The 21,112-nt window shown below is 28.6% G+C and overlaps 2 protein-coding genes across 2 annotated transcripts; both read left to right on the top strand.

Moving 5' to 3' along the window:
- The first annotated feature begins 2,069 nt into the window (after nt 1-2,069).
- On the top strand, nt 2,070-7,771 carry LOC129304736 (WAT1-related protein At1g68170-like). Its single transcript, XM_054944500.1, has 7 exons — nt 2,070-2,266; nt 3,958-4,020; nt 4,659-4,775; nt 6,355-6,607; nt 6,734-6,892; nt 7,308-7,459; nt 7,540-7,771. Exons 1-7 carry the CDS (start codon nt 2,070-2,072, stop codon nt 7,769-7,771), a joined length of 1,173 nt encoding a protein of 390 aa, XP_054800475.1.
- Nucleotides 7,772-13,772: 6,001 nt separating this feature from the next.
- Nucleotides 13,773-20,524, top strand: LOC129305079 (WAT1-related protein At1g68170-like). Its single transcript, XM_054944997.1, has 7 exons — nt 13,773-14,091; nt 15,245-15,307; nt 17,157-17,273; nt 17,758-18,013; nt 18,481-18,639; nt 18,927-19,078; nt 20,050-20,524. The coding sequence occupies exons 1-7, from the start codon at nt 13,889-13,891 to the stop codon at nt 20,300-20,302; spliced, it is 1,203 nt and encodes a 400-aa protein (XP_054800972.1). The 5' UTR covers nt 13,773-13,888; the 3' UTR covers nt 20,303-20,524.
- The last annotated feature ends 588 nt before the right edge of the window (nt 20,525-21,112 follow it).

Consider the following 21,112-nt stretch of genomic DNA (forward strand, 5'->3'; position numbering starts at 1 on the left):
TAGCATATACAAAATCTTAGAGGAATAATTTGATACTTCATCCTATTATTTTCATTTTCTTACTAACTTGCTGTGAGTGCAACGGCACTTTAAGCTTTGACATTATTGGAATGCTCCATTAGCTATTACAAATTGTCACATCTAACCATTTTATATTCCTGCACAAATTAGCAAAGTTTAGAAATGTACAAGTAAAAGTTCTAATATTCACAAGTACATGTTGAAATATTTATAAGTAAAAGTCCATATTTTGGCAAGCAAAGGTTCAGAGTTGACGTGTTGTCACAGTTTATAAATTTACATCTACACATCTAAATATTTACAAGCATAGGTTTAGCTATTGTAAATTCAAAGTCTAGAATTTTTGACTTTAGATATTCACAACTCAGTAATGACAAGTTCTAGTTTTACATCTTTTGTAAAAGTTTCTTAAGTTTACAAACAACAGAAAGTCCGTATATAACATGAAAATATTCATTTATTAACAAAACAATGTCCATTTATTTCACATAGTCCAAGTGATTAAGTTGGACATTTATAAAAGTTTCCAAGGTTTATGAACACAAAGTTTGTATATAACATGACAAGGTCTATTTGAACAATATCAATGTTTATATGTTTTATATGGTCCATGTAGTTGAGTTGAACATTTACAAATAACATGATAAGTTCCATCTATTAACAACATAAGATCCTTCTATATGGCACACCTGAACATCTACACAAGGTTCTTCTATCATTAATAAGAAAAATTCAAAAATGTAGAAGTAAAAGTCTTAATATTCACAAATACAAGTTCAAATATGTACAAGTGAAAGTTCATATTTTGACAAACAAAGATTCAAAGTTGACGTGCTGTCAAAGTTCACAAATTTACAATTTAATATCCAAATATTTACAAGCATAGGTTCAACAATTTACAATTTAAATTCTAGATCTAGAATTTCTAAATTTAGATATTCACTACTCAATGATATCAAGTCCTAATTTTTGTGGCAATTATAGAAATTCCCATAAATCCTAAAAGCTTCAGAAACATGTATCTAAAGGAAAGATGAATAGATCTAGAATAAAACTTACAACAAACTTTGAGTTCTAGAGGTTTGACACTAAGGAGCTTGTCGATGCTCAAGAGATGCACAAAAGCTAGCTCTTGTATGTTAGCTCATTGCAAGAGGGATGGATAGATTGAGAATACGAAGGAGAAAATGGAAGAATTAGGGAACTGAAATGCAATGGTGTGAGGAGGAAGAGGAAGATAGTAAGGAAGAGAGATGAAGTGGAAGATCAGATCATGCTCGGTTAGTTTTGAGAGGAAAAAAATTATACTTTTGCTCGCAACAAAAATTGCAACAAAGGCCTTCAAGCCTACAATTACATTATCAGAATCTATTGGGCTCATAGTGTAATTTTTTGTGTTTTGAGGGCCCTTATTGCAGTTCTCCCTATCAAAAACTTTTATAAATTTATCCAAATTTAAAATTTTTAACTTATGTCTTTTTGAAAAAAGTGTCAGTTAGGATATTATCTTTATTTTTAATATTTTATTTATCAAAATAAAATATTTTTAAAATTTAACATTAAATTTGAACTATCCAAAGTATATCTGGATGTTAATTTATAAAAATTAGAAAAAAATTTAATATTAAATTAAAATTTTCAAATTAAATATGTACTATTTAAATTGCTGACAAACATCTGCATTAAAATTTTTATAAATTTATATTTTAATAAATATAAATAGAAAGGAAAAAAAATTAAATCTGGATATGCCAAATTCCCATTTTAAATTTGGACGATTAAAATATCATTATAGCAACAAGCACACAGGCAAAATTCTCATCACTATATAAACAAAGACCATTTCTTTCCTTCCCATTGCAATTGTAAATATGCTCTTCACTTTAAACTTTTAAGCTCAGGGACCATTAGACCCTACACAACTATACCATGTTCCTTCCTCTCCCTCTCTCTCAATATCTCTATTCTCAACTCTTAACCAATTCTTATATCGTTGTGGGTCATCGTCCTCGCTTGTGGTGGTGGTGGTGGTGATTGCAACGACGACAATGGTAGATGTACAGGACGACATGGTCCATCGGTTGAAGCCGGCGGTGTTAATGGTGGCGTCTCAGATAGCTTTTGCCGGCCTTCTTGTGCTGTACAAGCTCGCCGTCAATGATGGCATGAACTTGAGAGTCATTATTGCTTACCGCTTTATCTTCGCTACCCTTTTCATTGCTCCTCTTGCCTTCATTCTCGAAAGGTAATTCCATTATTACCATATATATATATATATATATATATATATATACATATATATATATATATTTATGTATATGCATGTATGTATATATATATATATATATATATGTATATATATATATATATATATATTTATGTATATGTATGTATATGTATAAAAACACAAACATTTCCACCATATATTCATTTATATATGTTGCAATAATTATGTCAGAGTGCTTGTCTTGAATGGATTTTGATTCAATAACTGTACTTAGTACAGATACTAAGTGCCTATTCCATTTGAGCAGTTAAAATCTAGATCAATAGTTCAAATAAATTCACTCATTCATTAATTTTAAGTGAAGTATAAATTCATAACCATTGATATAAATTTTAACAGTTTAGATAATATAGGTACTCAATACTTGTATTAAGTATGGTCACCGAATCCAAATCCATCTTGAATTATTGTTGTGTTTCACTTATACACAGGTTATGTTTATTATTCATTTTTGAGTATTTTACTTAAATCAAGTTGATATGATTAAATTATTAATGTTTTATAAAAATAAAAAATTATAATTTATTTTTATTAAATGGATCATCTTTAAAAACACTTTCTTTTTACCGATTAACTTCTTACTCTTTACTTACCGAAAATTATGAAAGGGTGAAATTGGAATAAAATAATTAATGATATACTTTTTAAAGTAACTTATACTCTCTCTATCCTAAATTATAAGATAATTTTAGATAAAATCATGCATATGAATAAAACTCATTAAATACACTTTAATGAGAGAGAGTATATATTATCAATATTCCTCCTATAGTCCTACTATATTCCATATAATTCTACATACAATAAAAGTTTGTTATTTAGTTGAAACTATATTAAATTACAATAATTTTTTAATTTTGCTTGCAATAATGTTAATTAATATCATGATGGTGGTGAGTAAAAGCGCACAATTAATTAATACCTATTTCCTTTTTTCAAGATAAGGAAAAAATTGTCTAATTATTTATAAATATTATGACATCTCTTATATATTTGGACATAATAAGCTTTCAGAAAATATTTTATGTATAAGAATGGAGGGAGTTTTTTTTTTTTTGCCAAAAAAGATAGTTCATTTTATTAATCACCAAACAAAGTAAGACACACTAATAGCTGAAATAAAAAAAAAACAAAAGAAAACACTCAAAACATTTAGATACAACCTAACACGCAAAAATCACCCAAAAACAAAAAACAAAACAAAGAGGAAACAACAGTTTAAGCAACCCCTACTCTATTAATACTAACAGGGAAATTCATCAAATCAATAAAACTTGCTTTAGTCAAATCAGCCTTCAAAACATCAGATAAGGGAGGTGCCGTTTCCAGCCACCCATTAGGCTCCATCCCTCTGCCACCAGCAGCTACTAATGCATCAGCAGCACCATTGCCTTGGCAAGCTACCATGGAAAAAATCAAACCAGGCTTGCATTTAATTGAAGAACGGAGGGAATTTGTTGTTGTAATGTCAATGTGTGTTGTTGCCAAGTTGAAAGTCTTTTTTCCGTTCTTTGGATGGGACTAAGTGTGAATTCAGGAAGCAAAACGAAGGAAAAAAAAAAAAGAAAAGAAAAGATGTTTATTATTTGTGTGCAAGAAATTAAAGAAATTAAGAGCCTGTCTTTCATCAAATGATGATTTATTTGCAGGAACAAGAGACCAAAGATGACTTGGACCATACTCTTTCACGCATTTCTATGTGGGTTATTTGGGTATGTATCAAAAGAAAATGTTACTATGTTAAAAAATTTATATTCTCTATGTTACATACATTATAAAAAATTTTTAATTAATTTATATATGTTAATAAATTATTTAATAACATTAAAAATTATATTTTTTTAATATTTATCCTTATTTAATATTTTTTTAATTAAAAAAATATTAATTATATATTGTAAGACTTAAAATATTTTATATTTTTAATATAATCTTTCCAAAAAAGTGTTGTATAATATTAAAAAAATGAGTATGGTTTATTGAATAATTTTCAAATTGTAACCGTTTACATGCATAGTTGTCTACACCCTACCATAAGCTAATATTATTTATTAGGAAAATATAACTTTGGGTTCCTATACCTTACTCACATTTTATTATAGGTTCATGCACTTTTATTTTTTAATATTCTAGATCCCTCTAAGGAATATCGAAAAAAAATACAGAAATCTATAGGAAAATGCAAGTAAAATGTAGGGATTTAAATTATATTTTTTCTTATCAATTTCATGATATGTCTTTGTTTGATACATATACATAGTACACAGATACTATTTGAAGTGACAAATTAATAGATATATTTAATTAACCAATATTATAATTGTTTAATATATAATAAATTATCATGAAGAGGAGTATTGTCACAAAACTTGCACTTGGAAGCACTGGCTTTAGAGTCGGCAACATTTGCGTCGGCCGTGAGCAATCTTGTTCCTGCCATAACCTTTATCATGGCCGTCTCTTTCAGGTGACAATCCTTTTTTACTTTTTCCTTTCTATTTTTTGTTTTTTTATTCTTTCCAATTCTTTGTTTGAATACTTTTTCCCACTCTTTTCTATTTTCTTCCACAACTTTAATTTGGGTACATTCAATTATGGTAGTTTGTCTTGAAATTTATAACAAACTTCCAAATTTTACCTCCACAAAGATTCTCTTTTATGAGGCCTTAATGAATTCCTCAAAGAAACTTTTTTTAATGATTAAAAAGTAACTATATGGAAAACTATTTTTAATACTTTCACATAAAATGGAAACTATTTTTAAATTGGTTATATTAAAAATATTTATTTTAAAAGAGTATGATCCTTTTCAACAAAAAAATATTAGCATATGATATTAGTAGCTACTACATATCCTATCATTTTCAATATAAAGTTTTCTTATATTAAGATAATTTTATTTTTTATGTTATTATAATTTTATAGTTGTTTTATTGTTTTTATGTATTTAATTTTAATAAATTCATTTTTTAAATTTAATAAATATTTAGAATGATACTCCAAAAACATTAATATTTACTTGCCATTAGTTTTGCCATCACTAACAAAATTTTCTGAGTACTAAAAATACTAAAAAGCAAATTTATATAGTATATGCTGATTTTGACCCTATAGATATATATATATATATATATATATAATATGCTGATGATTTAAATATATTTGAATAGAATTTATTGTTATCTTAAATAAATTTACATTTTTTTGTATTGAAATTGAAAAGACATTTTTTTACATTTCTTATTTAAATTATTTTTAATTTATATTTCTTCATTTTAAAACAAAAACATTGAAATATTTAGACTTTAAGATATTATGAATTTAAATATTAAAAGTCCGAAGCTATCCGAAAATTTGTTGTAGAATGGCAATGGCACTGTTATTTAGAGAATTAATGTTCTCTAAATAGTTGCACAAAATATTGTTACTTAATTGAGACTATTTAAATTTGATGGTTTATTTATTTATTTATTTATATCATTATTTCTATACAAAATTTTCAATTTAAAATTTATTTTCATTCTCTATTTTAAAAGTATAGAAACATAAAAAAGGAACCAGAATTCAGATCATAATGAATTAATCTAATTCAAAATTACATATGACTAAATAAAATTCAGTTAGCTCTAAAATGGTTACAAAGTAACATTAATATTTCCCAATAGAAGAGAATTCATATTCTTTGATTTGAAAAAAAAAAATTGTTATCGTGCATGGGAAAAAATCACTATCAAAGAAAATTTTAATATTTTTTAATCAAGGGAAACGTAACCATTTTTATTGATCTGCTTAAGGCTAGGTGTGGTTAACCATCAAACAAATGTTTTGCTGGTCCAAATTGATGTTTGGAATCCAAAAGTAAGGTTGGAGGTAAAATTTTATGTTTAAATAAATATTAGGCTTAAATGACTACTGGGTTCAAAATGAAGGCTGATGTGGAAACCATTTTTTGTTGCTTTTACTCTAACTTCAGCTTGCAAACTTAAATTTAAGAAAAGTTTAGCTTTACAAATTTCAATCTAAACACACTAAATCTGTGAACACAGATTGGAAAGACTGAATTTGAGAACAGCAGCAGGAAAGGCCAAGATCATTGGGACAATAATAGGAATAAGTGGGGCTATGATTCTGACATTGTTCAAAGGGAAAGAAATAAACACTGGCTTCTTTCATATCACCCTCTTGCATCACCATAAACGACACGTGTCATCATCACACTCTTCTAGTGGCAAATCCCTCTTAGGTGCTCTTTGTGGCCTGGGAAGCTGCTTTACTTATGCTTTGTGGATCATCATTCAGGTCTTTAATTAATTATTTGAAAATTAATAATATATCACCACGGATGATTGTTTTACTTCTTTTACATGTCTCTGTTGCTTTTTACGAATTTAATGATATGTTCTTCAATTATCACAACATATATAGACAAAGATGAGTGAGAGTTACCCATGTCATTACTCAAGCACAGCTTTGATGAGTTTGATGGGGTCACTCTTATCTATTGCCTCTGCTCTTTGCCTTGAGAGGGATTGGACTCAATGGAAGTTGGGTTGGAATATCAGGCTCCTCACAGCAGCTTATGCGGTAACCCTTGTGGATTTTTAGTGTATAATATATGAAGTTTGATGAAGAAACCACATTGTTTATGACACATGAATAATTAAGGGAGAATGGTAGTTAGGTCCCCAAAAAAGTATTTTTAATGATAACTAGGTTTTTAATTTTTTTAAAAAAAATTGCATATATCAATTCATACAATTACAAATAGAAATTTCAGTTACTCTTCAATTTATAATTGTCTAAATCCATATTTGTAATTCATTTAAAAAAATTGTCAAGGACCTAATTGTGATCAATTAGTTCTTTTAATTTGGAACTTATTGTCATTTTGCCAAAAATTAGTGGGTTTTCAATAGATTTTATATTTATAATTGATATGAGAAGTTTTTGGTAATCCAATTTTTTTAATTAATTATGTGAATGTTAATCATGAATATAGGGAGTCGTGGTTTCTGGAATAATGGTGGCGGTAACTACATGGTGTGTGCATATGAGAGGCCCTCTCTATGTCTCTACCTTTGGCCCTCTTTTGCTTGTTTTGATGGCCTTCCCTGGCTCTTTCATGTTAGACGAGAAGCTACATCTTGGAAGGTATGCTTTTAATATATTTGAGTTATATGTTTGACTAAGTACTTTATAATTTATAATAAGTTGGTATTGCAATTTTGCAGCATAATAGGAGGGGTGATGGTAATATGTGGACTATATGTGGTTCTATGGGGAAAAGACAAAGAGATGAAGAAGATGAATCATCAACTTATTGTTTCATCAGAAAGCCTTCATGATGAACTCAAAGTCACCAGATCTCCTGCAGAAGACAAAATCTGCCCTTATAATGATGTTGAAGTTTTTAGGGATCGTGATCATCCGACAGAAAATGCTAGTGAAGTAGTGCATGATTAAGCCAAAATAATGAAAGGTGGTAACCATATATTAGGAGGAGAAAGAAGCAATATGAAGTAACGCCGAAAAGATTTTTTGTGTGTGAATATGTAATATTGTAAATCGCCTATAATAAGAGAGATCCTTTTCCAGAAGCCCCCAAAACTTGTCATCATCAGCATGTATGGTGGTTTAGAGGAAAAGTAGAAAATGGTACTGCTTGAGATATAGAAAAAGCATGACCAATTATAATATCTGTGTAAACATAATATCTGTGTGGATATCCTTGAATGTTCCCTTATAATAATCATGGACTACTTGCATGGTCCTAGATGGCATCCTGGTTTGTATCTAAAATGGCATTCAAGTTATGAGAAATTCTTACATGAACTCGATGCATTATGTTATCCATATCATATCCAATAAAAACATGTAATATCTGATGGTTATAAATAAAAATTAATTCCACCATTGGTAGTGATAGAGAGGGGAAAAAAGACACCCTATTAAAAAAAATGTCATTAAAAATAATAAAATATAAATTTTTATTTGATTAAACTTGGCACAACATGTTATATTTTTATTAAATAAAATATGGATAATATAGTGCATAGAGTTCATACAAGAATTTCTCTCAAGTTATATGTAGGGTATAAGTTGGTGTCTGGCATGGTATCCAAGTCCTGGGCGACATGCAAGACCATCAAGTTATTAGCCGAGTCATACACAACATGACATGGGTCCATTCCTAGGTAAGTGAAATAAAGACCCAAACTCAAGATTCATTGGGAGGCCCAGCTACTAGGCGGAGATGACGTGTGAAGGCTATTAATGGCTTGAAGAAAACTAAAGTGGTTTGCTTTAAAGTTTGCAAGATGTACTGTGTAACTTGAAGGCTTTTTCAATTGATGTTCAACTAGAGTCATCTCTTCGTCCAAAAAAAAAAAAAAACAGAGTCAAATTATCTCCATTTATCTTGCTTTTAAGTTGTAATGGGTTAAACTTCATTACCAGAAGAATGGCCCTATTTGAGCGTGTATTAATATTAGGACCAAATTAAAGATTTGAGAAAACCAAAATAAGGATCAAAGGTCCTTTCGATGGTTTGATATTTTTATTCCTTACATTGCAATTTCATTTTCTTTTTTTTCAAAAAAAGAGCCAGTTTTATTAATTACCAAAAAAAATTACAATAATTAATAGTCAAAGCGAAAAAAAAACTAAGATACAACATAACACACAACTCACAAAATAAAATAAAAGCAAAATAACAACATAAAACAGTAACAATATAGTCTAAGTATAAAAACCAAAACAACATATTAACTAATACCCTCTTTATTATGAGAGGAACTAGTAGAAGCAAAAGAAAAATTAGGGCAATTTGAAGCTTCCAAATCAACAAGTACCAACCCAAATAAAGAAAATGTAGCTATAAAAAACCGTCCCATTGGACACATCTTTTTAGAGCCCATCACTGCTAAAAAGTTAGTTACTTCATTACCTTAGTGAGTTACTAAGGGGAGACAAACATCGTTGCACAATTCTTTAGCTATAATAATATCTTGCACAATTTCAAAACATTTCAATCATAATCAAAATTAAGTTTACCAATTATTCAAGAGAGAATCCCACAGTCCATTTCCATAGAGACCATCTGATCAGAATAATGCTGAGCCACTATCAAACCTTCCATAATAGCTAAGCATTAGCCATGAGAGTAGAAACAACAACAATATTCTTCCTACAACCACCCAAAGAATTCCCAAATTCATCACAAACAAAGCCAATACCAGAAGACTTCAAGACATCATCAAAAGAGCCATTAACATTAATCTTAACACCCCTTAGTAAAAGTCTCCTCTAATATATCCCATTTCTTCAATTTACTTTGGATTTTTAAAATTTTATATTCATTCAGAGATTTATAATAACCTTCTTAACATTCACCGTTTTCCCATCAAATACCCAACTACATCTACTTTTCCAAATTTTTCAACAAATTGAAGCAACAAGTGCTCTTTCAAAAGCCCCAATCACATTATTATTACCAAAAATATCAATCAACCAACTAGAGACTATAGAAATATTAATATTAGATATCAATATTCCCAAACTACAACAACCAAACCAACAAGATCTTACCCAAGAATGATGGAAAAGCAAATGTTCAGTTGTCTCTTCCTCCATCAAGCAGATCAGGCATAAGGAATTGACAACATACCTCCTTTTGAATAGGGCAACTTTTGTAGCAATAGCACCATTCAATGCCCTCCAAATAAAATGGCAAATCTTAGGAGGAACTCTCAACCCCCAAACTTTATTCCATAATTTTTTAGCAGGCTTAAAGGAAGAACTAGGTCCATCATTCTCCTTTTCCTCATATCAACACTTGCTAAATGATATCCTAACTTCACAGTATATTCACCATTCCAAAAGGAAGAATTTCATTTTTTTCCCCTTCAACATAAATTAAGTGACCAATTGAACTTAAGTCCCACTCCTTGCAGGATATCAATTTAGCGACCTTCTCCACCTTCATATCTTCCCTAACACCTTCGCCTTTCAATCTCAATCCTTTTAATCCAGGAATCCATGAATCTAACTGCGAGTTTACACACTCACCATTATTAATATGCCAAACATAATCTAACTCCAACACCAAGATGGTCTTCTTCCTTTTTTTGGCCTCAAATAATGTTTTTTTAAGAAAATACAACCCTTTTAAAATCCTACACCAAAATTCAACTAGATTTGAATCAAGCATTGAGTTGTTTTGGCAAGTATAGTAGTATTAAAAACCTTAGAATCCTGAAAGCCCAAACCAATGTATCTTCCCTCCACATCCTCTCTATTACCCCGCCAAAAATTTTGTAAACAACGTTACAAAGACCAATAGGCCTAAATTGATTCCCAATTTCAGGCTTATCTACTTTGGAAATAAGAACAATATTCATCATATTAATATCATTCAACTCAATTCCATCATTAAAAAATTGAAAAACCAACTTCAAAGTCTCAAGTTTCACAGTAGTCTAAGAAGATTGATAGAACAAACTTGTAAGGCCATCAGTACTAGAACCATTATAGTTGCTTTAAGCTGAAAAATTGCCTATTCAATTTCTGCTTTAGTCATAGCCATCATTAAAGATTGATTATCAGCATCAGCAATTACTTTCCTCACATATTATAGTGCCTTATCCAGTGGTCTTACCCCAACTGAAGAGAATATGTTTTTGTAATATGCTAAAAAAATACTATCAATTTCAATAAGCTCCTCTAACCATTATCATCCCTCAACCTTAACACCTTATTTCAAGCCCTTCTCTATAAGACAGTAGTATGAAAAAATTTAGTATCACCATCATCAAAATTGACCCAATTAACTCTAGCTTTCTACCACCAATAAACTTCTTCCCTCCTCCAAGCCTCATCAATCTGCTCCACAATTTTCTTTGATTTGATAACCACTAATTTGCAAGCGAGATTCATTCATTTATTAAAAAGAAAAAAAGAAAAAAAAATTAACTTGTTAAAGATACCACAACTTCTCATGGTTTGATATCCATGTTCCTTGATTTATGATTTTGCATATATACAATTACTAATTTGCAAGTGAGATTTCTTTTTATAAAAGAAAAAGGAATAGTTTTCACGACTCCTAATAGTTTGATACTCTTGATTTTTAGTTTCATAATAATTAATTTACAAGTGAAATTTGTTTATTTATAAAGGAAAAGGAAAAAAATTTAATTTATCAAAAATATTATATTATGACTTCCAGTGGTTTGATACTCTTATTCCCTAATTCACAATTTCATAACCGGTTAATTTATAAGTAAAATCCATCATTTTACTAGAAAGGCATATTAAAAAAATTCACTATTAGAGTTAAATTTTTGAGTTGTCAAATATGATTTAATTCAATCTTTTGGTTCTTAAACATGATCCCCAATAAGCTTATAATTAATATATTGGACTTGTTTTAGCTGGGCTCCACTAATCCTTTAATTTAATTCAGACTTCTCATATATCTCCTTTGACAAGGGAGTGCGTTTCTCCTTGGAAATGCGCCAAATAGAAATACAAGACATTATAAATTGGAAAATTATGTATAGGTCCTATATAATAGACTTATTTATAAATAAGTTTTGTAAAATTTAAAAACTACAATTGAATCCCTTAAGACTTGAGTGTAATTTAAAATTATACTGTAAAGACAACAATACCTCTATTAAACATGCATTACATTAATCAAATAATTAATTTACATATTCAATAATTAAATTAATCAATTATAATTTCAACTTTTTATAAATGTAATTTCACATATTCAATAATTAAATAATCATGTGTTACTAACAAAGTGTAGCATTAATTGTTTACAATTACTTCATCAATAATTTATAATGATAACTTTAACTTTTTATAATTGCAGTTTCACATATTTAATACTTAAATTAATTAATTTAATTATTAGGTATATGAAATTACAGTTATAAAAAGTTAAAATTATAGCTATAATTATCGATAAAGTAGTTGTAAATTATTTGATTGATGTAATGTATATATATTAAATAGGGGTATTATTGTCTTTATATCTTAATTTCAAATTATACACAAGTTTCAAGGGATTTAGTTATAGTTTTTGAATTTTGTAAGATTTTTTTATAAATAAGTTTGCTCCACGGGAGTTATGTGTAATTTTCCCTATAAATGGTATTTTCACTTTCTGCGAGCATTATTATCATTATCTTGGACATGCGCGCACGTAGTTGATGAGGATCTGTGTCGATGAGACACTTGTGTTATCTTGATTAAAGTCATTCTTTTGAAAAGTTAGTCAAGAAAAAAAACATCCATCCAAAAGGCGAAAGCCCGAGTCGATCCCGATGTATCCCTCTAAAGAAATATCAATATAATTAAAGAGCCAATTAGTGGACACTAAAGTGCCCAACTAATATGTGATAAATGATGTGTGTAAAAGCACCGGTTATAAATTTTTTCTTTAAAAAAAATATTCAGAAGTTACATGAGAATTTATAACACACGCATAATGAAATATACTTTTCAGAACATAATATAATTCATTGTTAATTAATTTATCTTTCTAACAAAAGTTAGTTAAAATTTGATTTTCTAAAAAATTTTACAGAGTGAAATAAATAAATCATTTGTCTTATTCAAAATCATTAATTAGAGTATAATCAAGTAAGGGTATAATTATAAAAAATATGTAAAACCTACTCAATCCCTTATATTTTAAACTAAACAGGACTTCTAGAAAACACTCTAGCCTCTATATTATGGTGGGTGGGAGAGAGGAGGTGTGTAGTATTCATCTAAATATACCAACTACATCAATTATATAAATGTTTATATTTTTGGCCAAACATGTATAATGAAATTTATTTGTCAAAATATATGTTCTAGAAAATTGAAAATCTCTATAATGTATTTGATTATTAGTTTTGGGTTAATTAGTATAATTTATTTTTATTTTAAACGTAAATTATATTTAAAAATTAAAATATACTCCCTTCATTTCTATATATAAGCGAAAAAACTATATCACACATTTAAAAAAGTTATTAAACCATAATAATTATATCTAAAAAAATTAGATTAAAATATCTTATGTTAATCAACATAAGCATACATTAATTATTTTTCATTGATGTAAATTATGAAGAGCGATTTAAAAAATATATAATAAATGCTTATTAAAATATATAATTTTATTTATATAAAAAATTAAGTAAAAAATAATAATCTTTCTTATAAACAGAGACGGAGGGAGTATAATGTTAGTAAAATTAAAATTTTCCATATAATTTCAGTGAGACTAACGAAGTGGAAGATGAGAAGATCACGTAGCAGGCATGTGGTCAGCATTTTCCTGTCCACAAGCAATCGCAATAATGTATGCGCAGTAAAGAAAGTAACGCTCCCCTTTCTTCCTCCGGAAATTATAATCTTCTTTTCCTTTATAAATGATATATCATCTTCACAGACGAAACCATTAATCCCTGCTACTCTCTCTCTCTCTCTCTCTCTATATATATATGTCTCTTCCCAACGATAACTGATTGCTGGGTCGTTGCTGCCGCTTGTGGTGGCCGGTTCTGACAATCGCCGATGACGAAGATGGCAGACGTACGGAATTTGGTTGAGGGGTTAAAGCCGGTGATGTTGATGGTGGTACTTCAGATAACGTACGCCGGCATTAATGTGCTGTTAAAGCTCGCCGTCAACGACGGCATGGACCTCAGAATAGTCATCGCCTATCGCTTTATGTTCGCCACTCTCTTTATTGCTCCTCTTGCTCTCGTTCTGGAAAGGTTAACTCATTTCTTATATATATATATATATATATGATTCCTCGTACTGTCTTGGTTAAGGGTTATTTTACCACCTCGAACACTAATCTTATCGGCATGTGTTCCACACCAGGGACCCAAATGAAGTGAGGTCTTATTCACATGTTTTTAATCTTGTCTTGGATTCCCAACTTTTTATATACCAGAAAAATCCACCCCCCGGACTATAATGTAAAATATTTTTTTAGAAGTGGTATGAGATAGTTGTTATAATTGTTTTTTTCAACTATACACCTATTTTATTCATTACTCTTTAATTAACACTATCAAAACACTTCTATAGGATATTTAATGAGGATAAAATTAAAAAGATGTAATTTTTTAATAAATTAAAATTTCAACTAACATTTTTTTAGAACTATAAATTAATTACAAATATCTTATATTTTGATTCAAAGGGAGTATATAAGAAAGATTAATTAGTTTCTGTTGCATACTATGAAAGATTCAAAATAATATACATACATGTAATAAATTAAATAATTTTCTTGGTTATAAGTTGGAAATATACCCATAAGATAAGGTAATGGATTAAGATATTTTTTGAAAGTCACAAGAAAATGATTATAGGTACTCTCTGTTTAGTTTTCTACAGTTTTGCATCTCAAAGCTTTACAGTGGTAATTAACCATTTGAGCGAGGCAAAGATCTATGTCTCATGACATAACGGTTTGAGAAAATTCACGAAGCAGTTATAGCAATAGTAGTAATTAAAAGGAAAAATCATATCTAGGTCCTATAAAAAAGAATTTATTACGTGCCAAGAGGTCTTCTAAAATTCATAAAATATTTTTAAATCTTAAATTTTACACATTTACAATTTGACAAGGACATTTATAATTGGACAAGGAGTATTTACAACTTGTAAATACCCTTTGCGAGGTTATAAATGTGCATAATTAGAGATTTGGGAGTATTTTATTAATTTTACGGGACCTGTCAATAATAAATTCTCTTTCATGAGACCCAGGTGTAATTTTTTTTAATTAAAATCCATAATCCCAATATACAAGGCAAGAAAGATTAAAAAAAAAGAGGAAAAAGAATCTTTGTGCTCCAATATGCTTGCGGAAGAAAGAAATTTCAATAGCTTATTTGGGCACATTTTTTGCAGGAATAAAAGACCAAAGATGACGTGGAGCGTACTGTTTCAGTCATTTCTGTGTGGGCTATTTGGGTATGTATAAAATAATTAGCAATTACTGTAAGAACCTATTAATTACTTTACATAGATCAAGAAAATCAGATAAAGAAGTTAAATTAATATAAAAAACTTCTATAATTCTTTAAATTACCTTTAATGAAGTTGAGATGAGAGTGTTGAAGAAAATTAAAATTAAAAGTATATTTAAAAACAAGTCTTAAATATATGTTTAAAAAAAAGGAAAAAAGAAAAAGGGAGAGATGCGGGCTGTCTATATTTTAGGTATGTGACACTTAAAGGATGATGTTTTCTCAGTGGCAATTGGATGTTTTTAAAGGTAATTGAATACAAACAAAGTTATTAAACTCATAAATTTAAATAAATTTATGGTAGGGATGTAAACTTAAAATATATACTTGAATGGTAAATTTACCTTTATAAATAAATAACATTTAAAAGCATATGATTAAATAGTTAAAATATAAAATTTAATTATAATTTAATTCAAATATATTTCAAATATAACTCATTGAGATTAAATCCTTGTACATTTATACATTATTATACTCAACATAGAAATTTCAAAATAGGGCAACTTATTTTTGGTATTTTTTGTTTTCTTTTTTATTAATATTAGGTTTTTATTTTTTAATTTTATTTTTCATTGAACTAAGTCCTATTACTTTTGTGAACCAAGTTTTACGCAGTATATATCTATCTTATTCAATTAGTTTGAGTGGATTAATACGATTTTATAGGCTAGAAATATAAAACCAATAAACTTGGAGATTTAATTTAAGAGTGTAACTAAGTTTCATCTAATATGAGTTTATGAATAAGTTAACACGATTTTATAAGTGAAAAATATGAAAATAATAAATTCAGAGAGTTAACTTAAGAGTTTGACAATAATAAATATAAAGTTAACATTAGGGATAATGATATTAAAAACCCATAACAACAAATTTATGATAGTTAAATCCCAATAAAATTATCTGAAAAATCAATTGTAAATATTGATTCAAGTATTTACAAATTTAAAAGTTTTAACTATAAATAAAATATTTAAATTTTAAATACAACTTTAAATTTATTGTTAGTATTTATGTTTATAATTATTTAAATCAATATTTGTAATTAATTTTTTTAATTTTATTGGATACTTAATTGTTATAGATTTTATGTTTGAGGACTTTGTTGTCATTTTTTCTAAACTTCACTTTAAAGACAAAGGTTTTTTTTTTTTTTTTTAAAGCATATAAATAGACGCAGTGAAGCTTGACTCCTGTTCCACCTTTCTTTTGTAACTTTACGCACATCAAAGCATTTTCTTGCTTCCCTGTCACTCACTACCGTTTAAACTATTTTTTCTTTTTACAAAAAAGGTTGATATATTGTCATCATCATCACCATTATCATTAATTTTTGCCAAGAGAGAGTCAATTTCATCATCATCGTTATTATTTGGGGACAATTGCAGAGGAACACACATTGCACACTCATGAGTGGGAATCGGTGACGTATCAAGAGATAATATCTATAAATATTTAAATACTTATTCCAAAATGTTTTGTTATTTCCATGTACAATTTATTAATTAAGTGACGATCAATCTTCACATTCATTCTTTATATATATATATATATATATATAATTATTCAGATTATGTATGTTAATGAATGTGCACAATGACTGATTAGTAATTAATGTTAGGTTAACATTTTAATTTTGATCATATGAATATAATTTTAGTATAAATTATACTATCTTTTCAGGACACGTATTTCCTTCACAAACACACAGTGCTTAGATATTGTTATTATTATTATTATTAGTTAGTGAGAAACAAATGGCATAAATTAACTATATAATTATGACGTAGTGGAGTAATGTCACAAAGCGCATTCTTGGAGTCGTTGGCTTTAACATCAGTAACATTTGCTTCCACGATGACCAATCTTACTCCAGCCGTCACCTTTCTCATGGCCGTCTCCTTCCGGTGAGTTTCATTTCATTTCTCTTCATTTATTTATACGTTTTTTTATTTAATTTCTTTTCTTAGCTTCAATATAATCTCTATACCTCTCTCTAAAATATAACTTGGTTCTGTGATGGTTTTGTCTTGTAACATATCCAACTCAAGTCTACCTTTGCATCAAAGAAATTTTTTTTTTCATTGTTCATAGATATCCAGTATCATCTCATTGAAAACAATCCTCCTATTGAGAACAATAATAAACATTAAATATAAATATTTTTTTTCATAAAAATTTAAACTTTAATTCGTCATAAAGAAAAGTTTTCTCTTTTATTTTTAGTAGTTTTTGTTTAATTAACCCCTTCCCCCTCCCTAAATTCAGTTTTATATATTATGGTGCTTATTTAAATGCACTTGAGTAATCTAATTTTTTTATTAACTCTAACTAATGTTCATAATGTTGATTTGGTGATTTTAAATTGTATGCGCTTGAATTTGTGAACAGTTTGGAAAGATTGAATTTAAGATCAGTAGCAGGACAAGTCAAGATCATTGGAACAATAGTGGCAATAGGAGGGGCTATGATCCTAACGTTATTGAAAGGAGCAAAAATAAACACAGGATCCTTCCACGTTACCCTGATGCATCATCAAAACAACCACGTGCCAACAGTACTATCTTCATCAAGTATCAAGTCTCTTTTGGGCGCCCTTTGTTCTCTTGGAAGCAGCGCCACGTATGCTTTATGGCTCATCATTCAGGTCTTTCTCTGAAAGAAGTGAAAATCAACATAATTTTTTTTAAATGAAAAAGGAGATTTTTTTTTTTTAACATGAGGTTGAGGTCTTTCTCTGAAAAAAGTGAAAATGAACATAATTTTTTCAAATGAAAAAGGAGATTTTTTTAACATGATTTTCACTTTTTTTATTTATTCATTTAGTATCTTAAAATATTTGGTGGAATTACTACCATCTGCTCATACTAATTTGAGTTCCCGTTATGTGATAACAGTATTATCAACAACAACTGCATAGATCTATCATAATTTTAACATTTTTTTTAATGCAAGTGCATATATATTTCAAGACTTAAATTCAAGATATTAAACTATATAAAATGATTCAATTTTCTTAATTAGTTGAACTAAGTGTGTTCAACATTATCATGTTAATCAAATGGAAGTTCAACTAATTGCAAATTTGACATTTGTTTGGTTGTTGCAATACAGGCTAAGATGGGCAAGAGTTATCCATGTTATTACTCGAGCACGGCTTTGATGAGTTTGATAGCAGCAATCTTATCAACTTCATTTGCTTTTTGCCTTGAGAGAGATTTGACTCAATGGAAGCTAGGTTGGAATATTAGGCTTCTTACAGTGGCTTATGCGGTATGTTGTATATTAGTTTCAACTCTTAGGATTGTTAGCAATCTTAGAATGGCCTATACGTATGTTATAAGCCATCTTATCAACTTTATGAATAGGATTTTTGATATTTTGAACTCGATTTTGAATTATTTTTATTCCAAAATTGTTAAAATATGACTCCTTATTATCCTTATGTTCATGCACTACTTGTTGATCATTATCTACTTAGATGGACATATTTTGTTAAAATAAATTTTTATATTTCATTTGATTTGGATGAATGAAATTTGTTGTAATCTTGAATACAGGGAATAATTGTTTCTGGAGTAATGGTGGTGATGATGGCATGGTGTTTGGACATGAAAGGCCCTCTCTATGTGGCTGCTTTCAATCCTCTTCTGCTTGTATTTGTGGCAATTGCTGGTTTTCTCATGTTAGATGAGAAGCTATATCTTGAAAGGTACACATGCTTGCTTTTCATATTAATGCAACACACACTCATGTACGCACAGTTTTTTTTTATTTTTATAAATACTACTTTCACTCTATTTTACTCCATCCATCTAGTCCTATTTGTAAGTTACTATTAACATTTTTTATCTTAAAATTATTTATTAATTCTCTGTCTAAAAAATTAATTAGTTTCAAAATTTACCCCTATTTATGAATATTATGGATGAGTGAAAATTTGTGATAAAGATTAATGACATATCTTATAGTTAGAACAAAAAATGTTCATCTTTCTCTCTAGCTTATAAATGGAACCAAAGGAAGTATAAGATTTTTTTTTTTTTGGTAAAATAATGATTCATTGATGCTCCTTCCAGTCTTTAATATAAGGCAAACTTTGAAATTTTTTTTTGTCCTTAATATAAGACAAAATTAGAGTAATTAATTTTCTTTTCAAATTTTACCTATTACTTATTTATGATGCATGGTTTGAATTTCTACAGAGAAATCTATCATGATTAATTACTGATTATAAAGAATGGCAAAGTTGAAAAGTTGGATTCTTTAAAAAAAAACAATTTTTAGGATATAACTATCTTCATCAATAAGCATGGAGTTGTTTAAGTTTGTCTTATATATATTAAAGATCGGAGGAAGTATTAATGAAGCTTATTTTAAAAACTACTCCTCATTATTTCATTCTTTAAATTTTTTTTCTTTCTCTCACTCTCTCATTTATTAAACAAAGGATATTTTTGGAAGTTCACCTTTCTTTTTGATGAAATTAAGATTCTAAACCGTATTTAGTTGACTTTACAAGACACATCCGAGGGAGTTTTTTTAGTTTCTAAAAAGCTTGTATGTGTAACATTTTTTGTGCATATGAACACGTATGCTTGTGTGCACTCATGCGCACATTACATTTGAATTATATGTTGGACTTACATTATAATTTTATGACTTGGTATTGCAAATTTGCAGTATAATAGGAGGCTTGTTGATAGTGTGTGGATTATACATGATTCTATGGGGAAAAGGCAAAGAGATGGAGAATATGAATCAACTTGCTGCATCACAGAACCTTCATGAAATCAAAGTGAAATCACCAGAAGATGATAAAAGCAGCCCTCATAACAACAATCATGAGGTTGATGAATATGTTAGTCATAGTGATCGTTCAATCATTCAACAGAATGCAAGTGAAGTAGTTCCTGATAGCTTGAATAAAATGTAGAAATTACCAAATGATAAAGAAGAAGAACCAATATCAAGCAATACACTTAAATTGGTGGTTTAGAGGAAAATCGGAAAGAATATCTGATCACATTATTAGTACAAATATATTATAGTCTTAAATTAACAGGAATGATATGCAAGGATCTATATGTAAATTGTAACATCCAGTGTAATATTTAATAATTTGGATTTGACATTAAATTGGTTATTTCAGTTTCAACACTTGCATCTCTAATTTTTGTTAAATATCATCACTAATTTAAATGGTTCACTAAATGGAAAAAAATAATGATAAAACTAAAATGCAACTTGGAAAGCAAGACAATGTAAAGGAGGTTTCCAAATAAGAAGAGTGGCTTGTTGAGGGCACACACATTTTTCATCTATAAATAGGACACAGTGAGTTATTTGGGCAACGTAATGAAGTGGCAACAAGGAAGCCAAGTGTGGTGAAAAAGGTGGTGAAGAGAGAAGTGGCGTAACGTAGTGAGTAAAAATAGAAGGGAGAGAGGAAAGAGAAGGAGGAAGAAGAGTGACAAGAAGGGGGAGAGCAAAAAGTTAGTAATTTGATGTATTTTGTAATTTAAATGTGAAATAAAGCTTTCTCTCTCATTCAAGTCCCTTTTCTCATTTCTTCAAGCATCTTGGTTCTTTTTCACTCATCAATCTTTTAAAAGCCAAACCAAGTATTGAAATGGAAAGGTCATTGGGTCTCAATTTTTATGATTTAATCGGTTACACCAACAATTGAATTAGTAATGTAATAATTAGATAAAAATAATATTAAATGCACATGTAGTATATATAG

Source organism: Prosopis cineraria, unplaced genomic scaffold (assembly GCF_029017545.1).
Source record: "Prosopis cineraria cultivar Desert tree isolate PC_DT_omini unplaced genomic scaffold, ASM2901754v1 PC3, whole genome shotgun sequence".
In the NCBI taxonomy this organism is placed as follows: domain Eukaryota; kingdom Viridiplantae; phylum Streptophyta; class Magnoliopsida; order Fabales; family Fabaceae; genus Prosopis; species Prosopis cineraria.